Source organism: Haliotis asinina, chromosome 6, assembly GCF_037392515.1.
Source record: "Haliotis asinina isolate JCU_RB_2024 chromosome 6, JCU_Hal_asi_v2, whole genome shotgun sequence".
Lineage (NCBI taxonomy): Eukaryota > Metazoa > Mollusca > Gastropoda > Lepetellida > Haliotidae > Haliotis > Haliotis asinina.
The window spans coordinates 40,574,755-40,593,473 of record NC_090285.1 but is presented as its reverse complement, the minus strand read 5'-3'; the positions used below and the strand labels follow the sequence as shown (position 1 = coordinate 40,593,473).

General features: G+C 38.1%; 1 protein-coding gene across 1 annotated transcript; it reads left to right on the top strand.

Annotated features, from left to right (window-relative positions):
- The first annotated feature begins 220 nt into the window (after positions 1–220).
- Positions 221–11,474, top strand: LOC137287679 (uncharacterized). The gene is made up of 6 exons (XM_067820070.1): positions 221–312; positions 2,361–2,393; positions 3,146–3,463; positions 3,820–4,167; positions 6,911–6,992; positions 8,049–11,474. Exons 1-6 carry the CDS (start codon positions 246–248, stop codon positions 8,539–8,541), a joined length of 1,341 nt encoding a protein of 446 aa, XP_067676171.1. The 5' UTR covers positions 221–245; the 3' UTR covers positions 8,542–11,474.
- The last annotated feature ends 7,245 nt before the right edge of the window (positions 11,475–18,719 follow it).

Sequence of the window (18,719 nt, the reverse complement as noted above, 5' to 3'; positions counted from 1 at the left end):
ACGACTAACAGAAGTCAACACAACTTGTTGACGATCACATTGCTGACATAATTGCTTTCGTTGAAAATAAAGGCAGTGTTTGTCTTGTTGAAACTAGATGCCCTGACGTGACAATCTTTGCAGGTGACTGGTTACAGTGCAATATATCTGAAGTTATAGCCGTGTCAGGCCGGTTGTACGTAACCAACCAACAAGGAAGTAGATGGAGATAGTTCTCCCGACCTCCACGTTGTATTTCAGTGCAGATGACCAGGATGATCTCTCTACGTATCATACTTGGATTGTTCCATCTAACATGTGTGATCAGGACAGGTAAAGTGACGTATCTATCTTTTGTAACATGATGTTAGATGCTGCTGACCCATAGATAACTGTAAAGTACGAGACAAGCAGCTGCATTCATGCACATTAAAGTAACCACAAAATGAGGGTATACAACGAACATGTGCTGATTAAAGGTAAGGGTACTGGGTGTATATTACGTCAGTTATCAGCAAGGTGTTGGTATTGGGTTTTCACTTCAAGAGATCTGCTCATTGTTTTATTCGTGCATCAGTGATATGGTTTGCAATGCGTCTCTTTCTCAGTCCACTGACTGCCAGACTGAGGCACTCTGACCCGTCTTTCTAAATTTTCTGACACCACAAGCATGGAAGCATGTATTTCAAAACTATCACAGGTACACATACCATCATTTGTCTTCATGTCGCTCGAGAAAACTGAAATAACCTTTTTAGTGTATGTTTTGAATATGTTCTGGTTTATTCATATGTTTTATGTTTTGACTGTGTACGATTTATTGCGTATAAAATTAACACAGGTAATAACTCACGTTTACAAACGTCGTCTTTACATTTCCGAACCCAAGTAATCATCTAAGGATGTCAACGTGATGATGTAAGTCATAGTGTCTGCTGTCAAACGTGACTGATACAAATGTTACATGAACGTTTGTGCAGCGTATTACAAGAGCGTTAATGTCCCTGCTGTTTGTGACCACCATTGGCCTGTATCACGCGGTAGTGGCTGCAGGATGCTATGTTGTCTTACATTTTAAATGCATGCATAGATGTATTCATCATGGTTTTGAAATATCTTGAATATTTGCCTCCCTATCTCACATTATATCAAGTGAAGTGAAGATCATAGTTTCACCCAATCTTAAGTGATGCGAAGTTTCACCACTGTTGACTTTGTCAGTGCCATTTTTGCTATTACTACAGCTGAGCTTGTTCAATACTTTCATTAGATTTTGTACTTCCAGTCTATTGTGCACATAAGCTACAATTACAGTGAAGTAATTTGTTAAAATTTAGAACTCAAAAGTTTATTTATAATGATATGTTTCATGTTGGTTGGTCTCTTATACGTATTTTAGATTTCTTGGTTAACCTGTTGTTTCAGCTTGAAAATCAATACGTTAAAACTTCGACTGTCCAGTTTTGATACAAAACGGTTAATGTTCATGTAGGCATCGGTCCGCCCACCTCGACATTGCATTGAGATTCCTGAATGAACCAAGTTCCTTAACTGAAGGTTAATACATTGTTGAACACATGAGTGGGTATGGTTTTACGCCGCTTTTGGCACAATTCGCGCAAACCAGAATTGGGGAAACCAGAAATAAGCTTCTCACATGGTACCCATATAATTAATCAAACCGAGGTCTTCGGTGTGACGAACGGACGTTTTAACCCTATTACCCACCTCCCCTACTGAACACAGGAACACTAATGTCGACATGTTTGGTAAACATTAAAACATGACCTCAGGACTCAAAGCCCAAACTCAAGAAGTACTTGTTGACCAACAACAAGCGCAACTCGAAACATCGGAGATGCTGCATGATATTGTGACAGTCCGGTGACATAGATGGAAGACCCACGGGAAAGTGAGCTGTAGCTGTAATTTTTAATGCGGCTTGTTGTGCCAGACATAGCAAGGCGGAAGACATTGTCTCTTGAAATTTTGCTGCAGTTGGAGTAAAAATGATCCGTTTCATTCGTTGGTGGATTTTCGAGCGGCAGAGTCCATTACGAAATACGGAACATCATGAAAAGTTGAAATTCCGTTTCAACTATGAAGAAAACAACAGCAATATAATCAAATTAAAATAAACCAACAAAATCTGCAATAACAAACCTTAAAGGAACATTTATGGAATATGTACATTTATAAAATATGTCGAAATATGCAGGATTGTCCTTTGTAGTTCTGCTTTGAGGGATCACAATATGGCTGAAATATTGCCGATGTGGCATTCAATATTAACTCATTAATGTTTTGGGAGATTATAGGTACAGGCAACTGCACTGACCATGTCATATTACAAAATGATAAACCATTTTTTGCCATTTTAGGGAACTCCTGTGGGGGAAACTCTGCATTAAAAGGTATGAAGCACACCCTCAGGTATATGTTGGAATGAGTGCTTATACAATGATGTATGAATCATTGTATGGCTTTCCTAAAGTTGGGCAGAAAAGAAACTTTATGAAAGCAGTAATGACAAGGACTAACATTTGACTCGTGAAAAGTGTAGAAACGTCGGAAACATGTGAACGCGGGAATCCTATGAGCGTGGATGATGGCAAACCTGGGAAGCGGAACATGGAGGTCAAACCAGACGTACATAGGCGTGCACAAGCGCGTGTGTTTGATGTGTGACTCTATGTTGGCAAAAGGGGGTTGGGGGGAGGGGGAGGGTGTGTGTGTGTGTGTAGGTGGGCCGTTTTGGTGGTGGTCGTTGGGGTGTTCGGTCTTTTTCCCTGACCACTTTACAAAAGCCTGGGCGGACATAAGAGAGGTCACGAACAGAAAGCTGTAACTGCTACCTAATTTTACCTCATCTGGTTCACAGGCATTGTCGTACTGATGTTGTATAATATGTACCATATGTTTGGATTTCGGATTACACCATGTATGTATGCCGACAAAAGATGATATGAATAATCGACTAATGCTGTGAAGTTCATTTCTTGGTATGGCCTTATGGAAGGTTTACTTTTCACAACATGTTGTGTCTGTTGTGTTGATCAGTTTGTTTTGTAGAAATACTGCAAACATTTCTCTTGGACATCTGTTAATATCATTATAAAACCCTGGATGTTTATAAGCTGGGCACGAATATGCCTTTCTTTCACAGTTGTAGAGATGTGTAAAGGAGGTTCATCCACAGACCATCACTTCTACCTACACGGATCTCCAGCAGGCGGTGTACAGCCGTGTGTCTGTAACCTGACTATCACAGGTGCCTCATCGTCAGTGAATTTTACTCCACTCAGCGTGACTAACACCGCAGCAGCCTGTGGAGGAACTCTGACACTGGTCGATGGTTCCATGAGAGACTGTGGATGGCTGTCCGGGGCAGATATATTTTCGTTTTCAGGTACCAGTGCGGTCACCTTTGCCTATAACTCTCCAGACGTCAGGTTTTGTGTGGAGGTAGAGAAACACTCAGCAGGTATGTTTCACTTGAACAATGACAATAAACATGTAGGTCACAGAGGGGGTAACGACGTAATGAACACGTGCAACAAATGTTTCGCTGCCGTTAAGACATACTGGTAAATCGATAAATAATTTTGTGAATAAAGGCGTCTTCCTTTACATATAAGCACGTTTGAAGTTAGTGGCATGAAGTCACATGATTGCAGATGTGCATACACACGAGTCTACACTATATCGTGTGCTGTAAACTTAGTTCCTATTTGCAGCATTGGTAAGCAGTTATCACAAACAGCACTTATTAATATATCTTGAATAGACTCTATTGAAATAAACATGTTGCCTCTGACAGTATCGTCCTTCCATCCACAGAAGCCAACATATCCATAGAATGTACTCTTTCTACAAGGACAACGACGACACTATCGTCTCCATCAACTACAACGACGTTTCAAACGACAACCGTTAATATCATTTCCTCATCAATATCAACTACTACAGCATCACCCGTAACAACATTATCGCTTGATATTTCCACTTTATCTTCCACATCAACACCTACTTCAACTGAGCCTTTGTCCACGTCAACACATACCACATCTACCTCAAAATCGACAACAGTGTCATCGTCCGAAAACCAATCAACCTCACCCGTCATTGAAACTTCTACCGAAGGCGGCAAACCTGAAGGCTCAACAGTGGAACACGCGCCTTTCCCCGGTATGCACATCCTAAGTAAACGTACCTAATGGGAGGTAAAACTCTTTCATATGTGTACATAAAATGTGATATGTCACCATGTGTTATTGCAAACCACTACCATTCAGTGAATAAGTATTACTTGCTTTGTGTTTCACCGTTACATTTTTTCTGATTTGTACAACATTGTTAATTATCATTTGTGCGAATTTGCTATTGATATGATAAAGATACGCTTTTACTGAACACCCGTGAATGTCCCGGGGTAGAATAGGCCTCCAGCAACCCATGATTGCCATAAAAGGCGACTACGCTTGTTGTAAGAGGCGACTAACGGGATCCGTTGGTCAGACTGGCTGCATGGTTGATATATGTCATCGGTTCCCAATTGCGCAGATCGATGCTCATGTTGTTGATCACTGGGTTGTCTGGTCCAGATTCGATTATTTACAGACCTCCGCCATATAGCTGGAATATTGCTGAGTGCAGCGTAAAACTAAACTCACTAACTCATTCACTTTTACTGAACTCGCGTGGAGATCGGGTTTGTACGTATCTCAGTTATTTAGGCATTTATGTACATCTTTAAACAATTACATAAAACGGGTAAAATATAATTGTAAAATGTGTCATCCGACTTCCTCCAGGACTATGCTGGGCCTAAATAAACAAAAATGTGTGGTTATCGGGTATACTCCCACTGCACCCACTTTTGGAAATGGGCATCTTTCATTAATGAAAGTTTCATTTTAGTTTCAAACACTACTGTAGAATTACAAAATCAACTTAATTCTTTTCTACACAAAAGAATGGAAGTTATGGGTTTATTACGACAAAACAAATATTGTCATTTTCAGAAGGGGTGTTTCGTTATCCGTGAATGAAGTCTTATATATATATATCTGTTTCATAAAAAATTGGGATTACCTCACGTAAGATATTTTTTTGAATCTCTGATACGCAAATACAATGAATAATGCTATATGGATCTGAAATTTGGGGTTACTAAAGATATGATTGTTTAGAAAAACCTGACCATTTAGCATGTACAAGACAATTATCTGCTGGAATATCTACACCTAACTGTATGTTTTACGGCGAATGTGGTGGACACCCATTATATATAAATTCTCAGATTAGATAATTGAAATATTGGATCAAACCTATTGGTTTGCATGAAAACAGCATTCAAAAGCTGGTTTATAATATGCTTTTACATTCCGACAATTTAATTACATAGAATTACATAGGCATCTCATGAAAGAAACATGTTCACACATGGTTTTGGTGTTATTGGGATGAACCAAACTATTGGAAATATGAATCTATTTTTATATGATTTTAAACACCCACCTATTGCTATGTTCTACCAGGATTGGCATAACAGCTCAAGGTATGATTGTTACAGGCCATTTAAAAGTTTAGTTAATCCTGAAAAATATTTTATCTTCTAACGATTTAAGAAATAGTTTTATCAAATATATACTTGCTTGGTTAGATTTAATGATAAACGAAGGCAGGATAATGTCCTTAGATAAGAACAGGAGAATTTGCCCGTTATATGAATCCGTAGTTGAATAATCCGTAGAATAAAATGCACTTTATGCTAGTTTGTCCATATTATTCCATTCTTAGAACGAAATAATTCCACAACCGCTTTTGTCAAAACCACCTGCTCTAGCCTTTACATCCTTAATGTATTCTCAAAACTATAATGTTTTCTGAACATGGCACTATTTATCAAACATAGTATGCGACCAAGGAATGAAGTGATAAACAACGTAAAACTCGAAAACCAAACATTATAACTGCCTGTCATTTTGTTTTCGACATTATCAGTTCTGTATATTGTATATTATCCACAAATGTATTTTTGTATGAGGGCCGGAGGCCTAAACTACATTAAACTCATTTGACTTTGACTATGGTCAAGTCATAAACCACATACTTAATTCATAAACTAGTTTGTAACTGGCACTAACTCAGCAAGACATAAGTGCAATGAGTCTGAAATTATAATGTTTGAAATAAAAATTTACAAGTGATATGAATCTTAAGAAACATCAGTGTGAGTACTATCAATAACGTATCATCAACATATCAAAAGAGTTCTATTTCCAGCTTTTCCACATGCACATTTACTGACACGACCATTAATTGTCCATTCACAGTTAAATTAGAGACACAATCAAGTTCCTCCTTTTCTTCATATTCAGTGTCACTCGGCAGTCTTTGACGCAGAAACTCTAGTAGACAGTCATTCTTTCTGATCTTAACCTTGAAATTATTGTTGCCATAGATCGTATTATATCCACCCAGTGCATTATGAATGTACTGATCGTGAACTTGAGCAATAGCCATGATGATCAAAGATAAAATGGAGTTCGATTTATCATATATACACCTTACTGTAACATCTGTTAGTATTCGAGTTTATAGTTTTTCCAAGGTTACACCAGGCTCAGTTTGAAACCTTATCATTGTGACTACATTATGTTCTTTTAGGTACATGCGATAACCCCTTCGACGATTTGCTGGAAACGGAAACCGGATCACAGTTGGTCCTGATGTAACGAAGTTTTCAGCAGACTCAACAGTGATCTACAATTCTCAGCTTGTTCCCAGCTGGTGGTTTACATGAAGCGGTGCTTGTTAGTCACAATGTTTATGTTGTTAGAATGGGCACTTAGACTACTTCCTGTAAACAACGCTTGCAATTTGCCGTCAGTTACATATGAATTAAAACAAAATCAATGCGTTTCAGTGGCTGCTGTTGCCGGGGGTGTTGGTGCTGGACTTCTACTTCTCCTTGTCGTAGTCATCGTCGTCATATTGTGTTACCGCAGGTAGGTCAGTGGTTCTGTCATAGGCAGTATATTACTGCAGGTACTTGACTGATTCTGTTACAGGTAGTATGTCAATACAGATAGTTGTTATAGGTATTGCGTCACCCTAGGTAGGTCAGTTGTTCTGTTATAGGTAGTGTGGTATTCCGGGTAGCTCAGTGGTTCTGTTATAGGTAGTGTGGTACTTCACTTAGGTCAATGATTCTGTTATACTTAATGTGTTACCACATGTAGGTCAGTGGTTCTGTTATAGACAGTGTGGTACCTCAGGTAGGTCAGTGGTTCTGTTACAGGTAATAGGTTACCACAGATAGGTCAGTGGTTCATTTGTAGATAGTGGGTAGCCGAAGTTATTTTCTGAGATAGTAGAGATATAAACATTATAACGATGAAAACATTCTCAAGAGTCAAGAGTTTTGGCTCATCAGTGTAAATGTAGCCACTTCATTCAGTCAACTGTTCTAAACTAGATTTTGCATGCTCCATACTGTTTCAAGGTAATTTTTAAACATGAACTGATGTATTGAAAACAACCAAGAACTGATTTATTGAAAAGATTATTGACATGAGTTCAATAGGTGATAAAAGTCATGTGAAAATTAACGAATTCTTAACAACACTTTACCAAAATGCAGCTGTTCACATGCACGATATTTGCACATGACTTTCCGCAAGTTGATGCACGATCATTGTCCATTTCAACTACATAAGCTTTGCAGTTGGTACCCCCAAGTTAGTTCGATGTAACCATATACGGTTTACATTTTTTTAGTTACCCACTTATTCTTACGTTTTTATCACCGTCGGTTTGTTTAGGGAGGTATTCGAGACTGATTATTGTTTTGAGGGAATTTTATGATCTGTCTTCATTGCCTAGGACGTTATAGTGCAGAGTTTGATCATTTGTGTCATATTCAAAGATTGGAAAACTCTCTCTATTGTCTCAAATGCTTTTAGTTAGCTAAGTCTAAATTTTACTTCCAAGTCACACTGTAACTGCCATGAAGAAATGATCAAGACAATATTAGTATAAGATGCATGTATAATTTCATCCAGGAGTCGTCATATTGACAAGCTAGAAGACGACAAACAAGAAGAAAGCAAAGGTCCAACCGAGGTCATCACAGTCACAAACAGTCTGTACGAATCATCAGCAGATAGCAACACACAACCAACAAAGCCGCTTACCACTCAACACCAGGACAACAACCAAACAGTTCAAGGTCAACTTCCTCCTGAACTGATATCTGATATAACGCCTGGTATTGCAGACAAATACAACGCGAAACCCTGTGAGGCTGATCAGCCCTGCGGAACAAATGGTAGTAGTGCTCCACAAGACGAAACGCCTGATGAACACCGAGACGGACCATCTGACATGTACGCAGTTGTTAATAAGCCAAAGAAGTCGTTGGAAGTTACAAACGTTACTAAACACTCAGTTCACACTGACCCTGAAAGCGTTTCCAAAGAAACGTCACCCCCTCCGACTGACGACTCCGCTGTCTACGCAAATGTTAACGAATCATCCCCGAAAACAAAGCTGTAGGATTTATTAATTTAGTTTTAGTGACATCAAATTGTCACATACACAGCAAAGGCAGTATGTAATGTTTAGATGAGGACGTTCCAGGTTTAAATCATGGCGTGGCAAATCTGATATTTTAAGGTCAACTGTCGATCTGTGTTCAGGGAATATGAAAATGCTGACTGTATTTTCGATACACAGAAAGTCTATGTACTCTGCAGCATAATCTTCCCATTAAAAGACGTACGTTTGACGCTGTTGCCTGAAGTGCTGCATTTCACAGTGCTGACTCGCGTCTTTTGCTAGGTCCTTCGCCTTGCCACTACAGTTCGAATCTCGACTCGCCCCCATTATGTTTCAAGTCTATCAGCATCATATCGATGACCGTACGTTTCCCCTATGTGTGAGACATGCATCACATCTTCGTTTCGTCCAGACCCGTGAAGGTCCCGGTGTAGAATAGGCCTTCGCCATAAAAGGCGACTATGCTTGTCGTAAGAGGCTACTAACGGGATCGGGAGGTCAGGCTCGCTGACTTGGTTGACACATGTCATCGGTTCCCAATTGCGCAGACCGATGCTCATGTTGTTGATCACTGGATTGTCTGGTCCAGACTCGATTATTTACAGACCGCCGCCATAGGGCTGGAATATTGCTGAGTGCGGCGTAAAACTAAACTCACTCACTCACTCACTCACTCTATTCGTCCATGAATGAGCTTACATGCCTCGACATAACTTGACTCCTGAATCCAGTCCCATATCCTTTCCATAATTAACCTGGATCATTCTTACAGGAAGGTAGATATTGTCATGGGTATGACGTAAATATAGTCAACTTTCAAAATTTCATAAGCGACTTTGGCTTTCGTGTTCGTTTGTTTGTTCAATTTGCAAGGTATTCTAGACAATACAACTGTCAAATGTATGTATGCATAAATTGTCATTTTACACGTGCCATGCCTATTTCTTGTTAAACCTTCTTGAACAACATTCTGGTAGTCCCGTGGTCTCTGGTATTATCCTCTAAGGTTATAGTATTGCAGATTTCATTACTAGATTCCACTACTGTGATAGTCTGGTTTGTGTTACTTCCTTTGTTGAAAGACATTTTAACTTAGTAACCTATGTTTTCAGCGTTTTTATGGCTGCAACATCGCCTATACGATGTAAAATTTTAACTCACTTCTTCTCGAGTATTTAACGGTTTAAAATTGGTTTTATTTACGAGCACCATGGTCGAGATCAAAATGAAAAGTGACCAGATCCATGTCAGTCTCTCACTTGTGTGAGGCATCAAAGCACCACACACTCTTGACGGTTCTGTAACATGGACGTGGACATTAACCATACTAAATATTTAATTTTATTACATGGTTGGTTGACATGTTAATATTTTTTAGACAGAACACTGTCCACATGCATTTTGAAATCATCATATAAATTACCCCTGGAACAGTTCCGGGGCAGGAGATAACCGCCGTTTGCACGTTTTGAGAAACAGTCGCTTTCTTTTATTCCAATACTTGGTTGTGGTAGTTATATTATTCTGACAATTTGAATTCCAAGTTATGATAAAGCCAAAACATACAAATTGTGGTATCAGATTAGATGATTTTGAATTTTATCAGAAGCTAATATGGTTGATACACACTTTCTGGGTACAATGTGTAGGGCCTATTTGAGATGTTCCCCCGTGATATTGCTGGAACATTGCTGAAAACAGCATCATACTTACTCACTCACTTATTAAAAGGTTTGGCTTGAAACCTGGGTTTAGTTGAAGATTTGTATCCGCTATCTATATTTGAAATGTAAATACAAACGACATAATATATATGCCCTAGTTTAGTTACAACTTTTCTTCCAAAACAAAAGATTGTAAATTTGGTCTGCATTGCATACGATGCATCAGAGTCTATTACATTGTATATTTTGTAATGTAGAAAGAAATCATGGCCCACTCCACATGACAAATACTATTAGTATATAAACAGTGATAGTAATAATAATTAGTATTAATCCTCTTTCTTGTTTTGATATTTTAGACAAAATAAAATACCGGTATATTTCATAAGAGTATAAATGTTTATTAGTTAAACCTGTATAGTCAGTTAATTTTGATTGTCACAGAGAGTTTTAGTCATACTGTGAGAAGTATAAGGTTATACATGATTAATAATATGTTTTCGGGAAAGTACCTTTGATTGACAGGACAATAAGCAGCATTTCATTTCATTTTTAAATACTAGTTTGGGAAAATGTAAATGAAGAACTGTTTTCTTGAAAACACAAGGAAATAATTTACTGTATAAAACCAGCAACCGATGACACCAAACTGTCATAATCAATTATAGGTATTCAACTAATCATGTAAAAACAGCCGTGCGTGTATACATTTCGAAATCGTCATTGTTCTCAAAGCAATAATTTGCATCCCGCATGGGCTTTGAGTTTCTTTGTCTTTGTATGAACTCGACTGAAGAAATACATCTACGATACATCCAATAGCCACTGAAGGGAATGGCTGTATATATATCTAAGATTATCAGTATGGCTGGTTTCATGTATTTTATTCTGTGAATTTTGTGACAGTGTGTTTTATTCTGACAATTAATGATGACGATAGTGATGATGACCGTGCACTCCTACGACACTATTTCCAACCACATTAATACTCCGCGTAACGTCAAGTCTGTGGCGCTAGAGGGTTAATAGTAGGGGTGTGTATTCCCCGAATTTCGTATCAATTGCGACATATTGTGATACACCTCCTGTATTGCTATACGTATTGCGATATATTGTGAAACAACAGCTGTTGATATCTGTCCACTTTGTAGCTTTCTTTTACCTATATACTGAATCACAGGATATACGAGTATAACCATTGTGCATTGTATATCTTCATTCTTTGTAAAATAAAGGAAAAAAACAAAACATTTTCTGTTTATATTTATTTTATTTTAAACACTTACTAAACATTTTACCTGGTCCTAGGGGGTGAGTCAATTTTATATGTCATTAGTCCTTTTAAAAAATACCATCCCAACAATTTACTGTAAAATGAGAACTGTCACCAAATCTTTCTTTTAACTGTAACTGCTTTCCAATGGAAAGTTAAACATTGTATATAATTTATACTTTGAATATGTATATATACTATAACTTCATTAAACAGCGACCCGCGAAGGTCCGGGTTAGAATAAGCCTTCGGCAACCCATGCTTGCCGTAATAGGCGACTATGCCTGCTGTATGAGGCGACTAACGGGAACGGGTGGTCAGACTCGCTGATTTGATCGACATGTGCCATCGATCCCCGTGGCGCAGGTCGATGCTCATGCTGTTGATCACTGGATTGTGGGGTCCATACTCGATTATATACAGACTGCCTCCATACTGCTGGAATATTACTGAGTGTGGCGTAAAACTAAACCCACTCACTCACTCACTAAACAGCAAAAAATGTTAAATTTCAAATAACTTAAAGTGTCTGGACTACTGTGCACATTTGTATTACTCAAGAAACATTTAGTTGAAGTCACAATTATGTGACATGATCTTACAGGATCTTAATGATTTATGCATCTATGTCTTGGAATATAAGTATTATTAACATGACCTGTTTCGTGAATGACGTTAGGTATACTTTCTCATGAAAAAATGATATAACATAACACTCAAGATTAGCAAAAGTCACTCCAGCAAAGTACACTTTCTCTACACTGAGTAGCGTAATGAATAAAAGACTGAAGCATGAGAAACATGACTTCATAACAAGCCAATCTTTATGAAGGGAAATATCAGCTCGTGAAACATTCTAGCTGCTACATGTCATACACCATTTAGAATATACGCTTCAAAAAGTAGGGGAACTGTACTTTCAATGTACGATTGTCGAAATTGGGAGATATATGGGATTGAATCAATGTTGATACAATAATAATTGATGTTTTGAGAACCATGTTGATTTCATTGAAAGCAACGCTGTTTGTTCAATTATCTATCTTGTTAGGTGACTGGAGTATGACATGAAAATTTCAGGTTTACAATTTTCTGCCAGTACTGTATGATTTGACCCTGAAGAGTCAGACATTCATCCAGAAAATTATCGGAAAAAATGGTATACAGTGATTTATCGACCTGCCTGAAAAACGTCTAGATTCATAATGACACCTCATTCACGTGTAGCAGGCTCCCACGTTGTGCACGTGTTTCCCATGCTTACTGTTTGCATGTGGTGATAACGTGAAATAACGCTGCATACATGAATGTCATTGTAACGTTCCTCAATGGGTTTTCTTTCTACCAGATGTCAGAGTTCGGGTTCTCATACCTTTTTAAGAGTATTTTTAGGTCTAATCCAGCTGTTGATAAATACGAAGGGTAATTTTATCATATTATTAAAATAATACAATTTTAACTTAAATAGGTTGATTCTAATAAAGATGCAAGTTTACTTATTATGTCCAGATAAACCCCGAAGTAGAAGAAAACTCCCGCTATTCTAATCCATTTCTAAGATGCCATAATATCTCCTTGTCTATTTCTTTTGTATTTTCATTTTTTACATAATCAGAAAATTATTATATAAGGATTAATACAATCATATGTATAGTCACCTATTTCCCGATAGCCGTGGTGTTTCTCCTTGTAACATAATACAACATTGGTAAATGCGTCTGTTTTCGAAGCTGCCTATGAAAAACCTTCGTGAAGTTTCATTTGATGGCGCTGTCGTTCATAATATCACACGAACCTTGCCTGGAGTATTTTCGCAGTTGTAAAAGCGATTTTATTGGATAAAGATTGGTTTCTAAACATGTGTTTTCGACGCAGTCTGCTATAAGGTTTATGATTGGTAAAAATCATGCACGTAAAAATCCTTTTAGACAAATTTGTTGTGGATACAGCAATCCTATTCTGAACGTGTTAATCAACAATTAACCATATATATGCAAATTATGGAATTTATTGGACGTTATGTGCTAGATGGCGACCTGTGATAAGTATTCGTTTTGCAGTTTGTCTTACCTGCGGTGTTGAATGGGATAAAATTGAACAAATAAATCTTTGTCGGTATACGGGTACATATCTACATACCGGTATACCGGTAATACCGTGCATACCGTAAAATAATCATACACCGACATCATCGAATATGTCACTGGTATCACAGAGTTATGATAGCCACGTCATACTCACTACAAGCAATCATAATGATCAAAGTATTAGTATTAGTGCAGTGTCCTGGGTAACGTATGTCAGGTAAGAGGAAGTAAAGCGATAGAAATTGGGCGCTGCACGATCGATTGACAACAATGCATTCCGATACAATCCGTGCAGGTAAAGAGGATTAATTTCAAACATGCGAGTATACATACGTATCACGTTTTAAACGGAATTACGTTTACCAGTCACGCCTTACAATGCAATAACATATTCTAATTCAACCATTTTATGGATGGAACATTAATCCTTTCAGTAAGGTTTAGATTGGTGTCCAGAAACTTAAGTAAACGGGAAACATCAGTAAACAGAAAATGATTTGTCATAGCAATAATTTTAGTGAATTTATGCACCTATCGCATATATGAATGACATGAATATAAATGGTTTGTGCTGGTCGTCTTTGCCAATGTCATTTCTTTCGTTTGATCCTAGTGATGTGGAGTTTTGGTGCAGGTAGAGTAGTCGGCGCCCCTAGGTGGCGCTAGACAGGGGCATTTAAGGGACTTAAGATTTTGATTGTTCATTCTCGGTCTATTGCAAGCATGGCCAACACGTCATATTCTCACGTAAACTATGTAGTTTTCAGTGTTTTAACATTTTTTTTGGTATGTTTCAGAATTGTGAGCTTGGGACTAAGAGCTGTTGTAATCACAGGCATGTTGCTGTCACTAGGTCATAGAGCCATTGAGATAGTAATGTAAGCTGCCGTATTTGCAGACATACGATGATGTGTTTGCGTGTGGCTGAAAAGCCGTTATAATACTAATGCAAACTGCCGTATATTCAGACATACGATGATGTTTTTTACGTGTTGCTGAAAAGCCGTTATAATACTAACTCATTAAGCCCGAGAGCCACTTGACTGCTCAACACCTGGAACCCCGTGCTGATTGCCTGGCTGGCTGTGGCGAGACTAATCAGGGCTATTCACGCCTGATATTCCTGGCAGGTTTCGGAGAATACAGGAAACTGTACATGTCTCGTGATACGAGCAAGTACTGATTGTTTAATTGCTTTGTAAAGGTATATGTTGAAAGAAATCAGGAGTGAATACATGTCATATATGTAACGTTTTACGTAGTTTTATTACACTTTCTCTTGTAGACTTTTGGTGGCGTGTGTATTTTCTTAACACATGTTTGTATTCTTTGTATGTAAGACATAATCAAACAAATTGTCCCTCTCATATCATTGTGTGAGGTTAAAGTCTTCAAAATATCTATGTCTGTGGCAGTAAAGAAGAATTTACGCACATGCCTAATAATCTTCTATGAAAGAAGCGTTTTCGCTGATACGTTGCTAGTATATACTGAATCTTTTAAGGTAAATACTAATAAGCTAATGTGTGACTTACATGGAACAGATTCACATTCATTTTGGTTCATCTAGATTTAACGCAGAAAATATACGTAATCACACGAACATCCATGTATGCATATTGTATAATGCTATTCCTTACACATACATAAGACAAAGGTCATGGGATGGGCGTCATCAAAGTTCCCGAATAGGACGTTTTGTATCTCAACTGTTCAATATAGTGGCTGATTTGTTATCTATGACCAATAGTATCATGAGATACCTGTCACAGAGGAAATGACAGGTGATGGGGCGTGGGCGTTCGGGCGTGGACGTTCGGTCACTAGACAGCTTGGATACAGATTGACTATTGGTTTTATAGTTGACCAATCGATATGCTGGATTTCGGTTTTATCAACTCTAACTATCATGAAAAAGTTTGTGTATCGCGAACATATATAATCGTAAGGATGCCTGAAATGTACACGTAGGACTAACAAGCACTTTGACGAGTTTATTTTTCTTTAAAGCGCTCAAAGCGCTAAAATCCGATTATTTTTACCCCGGGTAACCCCATCCAACGATTGAGTAGAGATAGTATTTATTTGCACATACATTTTGAGCACACTACTTGTACATCAAACGTAATGGCTTGCTGAACATTTCAATTTAATCTGCACATTGTTACGAATAAATATCACAATTCAAGTAGAATATAGAATTAAAATAAGTTGCACGATACTGATTTATTGTGATATGTACACTTGCAGTTGACTCTCCCCAAATATTTATGAAGATGGGCATACTTATATTTGTTTTGAAAGCAAACGAATTTCAGAAGATTGACAATGGACTCCACAAAAAGAATAAATGCATGATTTAATTTAGAAGAAGGTTTTGTAACCTTGTCACCTTTAATTCAATCAATGTGCAAACATAGTATCTTAGTATTCACTCCCATTGACGAGTAACAAACACCTACCCCCTGTAACAACATCTCATAATCCCCTTTCTCTCAGACATGTGTTCATTTGCCGGTATAAGCACCCGACATTGCAAGCAACTGCTATCAAAACACATTAATAGTTCTTCTAATTAACACAGAAAGTAACCTCTCTCGTAAGAAAATCTAATCTTTGATCATTACTGCTAAATTAATTGAAATAATAGGTACAATACGAATTTAAAATTTAAAACCCCCAATACGCGGTTCTCGCTGAATAAGAGGTGCTTTTAAAAAACCCCAATACGCTTCTCTCGGCCTTAATGAGCTAATTAATTTGCCGCATATATGCGGCTCTCGGCCTTAATGAGCTAATGTAAACTGCTGTATGTGCAGTCATTCGATGATGTATATCGTCTGGGTTGAAGAGCCGTTATAATACTAATGAAAACTGCTGTATGTGCAGTCATTCGATGATGTATATCATCTGGGCTGAAGAGCCGTTATAATACTAATGCAAACTGCTGCATGTGCAGTCATTTGGTCACGTATATTACTCTGGGCTGAAAAGCCGTTACAACAGTAATGTAAAGTCCTGTATGTGTAGTCGGTATATATTGTTTGGACAGGAAAACTGTCATAGTAAATAGGGAGGTTGTGTATTAATATTGTATATCCACGCATGTTGGCAGTACAAACACACATGTTGTGGGTTGTTGGTGGTGTGATTAAGTGATGCAGTTTTTAAAATATACTTCTTTAGTATACTATGTTAGTTACTTGTGTCCTGCATATAAGACAATAATGTGTAAAATGTGTTTATTAGATCACATGTATACCGTAAACCCTCCGGTAGTTGTTTCAGTTGTTTCAAAGGCATTTAGAAGTTGAAGGAATCAAACTAAATGCTTTATGGTTCAACTTCTTTATTACACAAGGTCACAGCGTTTCGAGACAGATCGTAGTCTCTTCTTCAGGTGAAGTGAGGGTAAAACTAAAGGGTTTCCTAAAGAATAGAAGAGATCCTAGTCTCTTCTTCAGGTGACGTGAGGGTAAAACTAAAGGGTTTTACCCTCACTTCACCTGAAGAAGAGACTAGGACTAGTTGACTGATATGGATAACCACCAGTTCAACAACCTGGGTGTATAACATACTGCCCATACATCCAAAAGCATCTCTTCTGTTATGGCAAACCAGCAGGATAAGGGACCCGTGAAGGTCCCGGGGTAAAATAGGCCTTCAGCAACCCATGCTTGCCATAACAGGTGACTATGCTTGTCGTAAGAGGCGACTAACGGGATCGGGTGGTCAGACTAGCTGACTTGGTTGACACATGTCATCGGTTCCCCATTGCGCAGATCGATGCTCATGTTGTTGATCACAGGAATGTCTGGTCCAGACTCGATTATTTACAGACCGTCGCCATATAGCTGGAATATTGCTAAGTGCGACGTAAAACTAAACTCACTCACTCACTCACTCAGCAGGATAAGGTCATTCCGACCGACTCTTCGAGATGGCAGATATCTATGTATTGATGGGTGTGTTAGAACGAATGTTAGAGAATTGCTGCGATCTCAATGTCCTGGGGATGTGTAGAAACTCCGACCGTCTCCACAGTCGATGATGTAGTCAGCAAACATCCTAGCATACAATACCATGAACGTGTGAACATTGATATAAAGGTATAGACGTGATAACATATAAGATATGATACATATAACTGTCAATGTATTAGATAACGTGAGATGTTAATGTCTCCATCTATCCATCTGTAGTATGTATATCATATCAGACCTTACAAACATGGTAAATTGTCACATTTCGTATAAACACGGATTTCGTATTAACTTTTCATTTCTTATTAGATTTAAGGATATGCACAGGTGTAAATAACAGTACGATATAATAGCCAAATAACAGTACGATATAATAGCCAAATAACAGTACGTTATTTATTTGAAAGGTATTTAGGTATTTGAAAGCGAAGCTAAACTCCATTGAAACGTAAGGGAATTTTTGGTCTTCTTCTTGGGTGTTAAGGTGAGTTAACCTTTCATATCACATCTAAGAAGATCAGCGTTGTATATGATGTTCATTTCACTCAGCTGGCTTTCATTTTATAAAGTTGGATTGGCATGGCGAATTAATACCAGTGTCTTTATTACTGTAATTACTGTTCTTGTATTACGTTGTCTTTGTATTTGTACTGTCACACACTTTTGTACTGCCATATTAAAATCACTGTCCTGGTATGTTTTGAATTGTGACATCACGTAATTTTCAGCAACACATTTCTTTGTTGTTGGTTGGTTTCATTTACGGAAGACATGGTCTATTAAGTCGATGTACATCAGTTCACTGACATAAGGTTTCCTTATCTGATTCCTTGCGCAGACAGGCAAAACAACCCAACAATGGGTGTGCATCAATCAAAGGATAGATTTCACAACACGATAACACCAAGACCCTTGCAACATAATGAACCAGAGCGAGGCTACAGCAATCACGTCATATTTTATGCATCCTCGATAACCTCCATAGCTGTCTAAAGCGCCAGTCAGTTGATCCAGTGAGCTTGAGGTGCCAGATTCGTGCCCACCTGTCACCGTTTGCAAAACCTTGCAGTCAACTTTGCGTGCAAAGTCTTTAAGTGTTGTCAAAACCCCTAGTGTACAGTACACAACCCTGTGTACTTACCCGTTGGTGTATGACCAGATGGTGGCC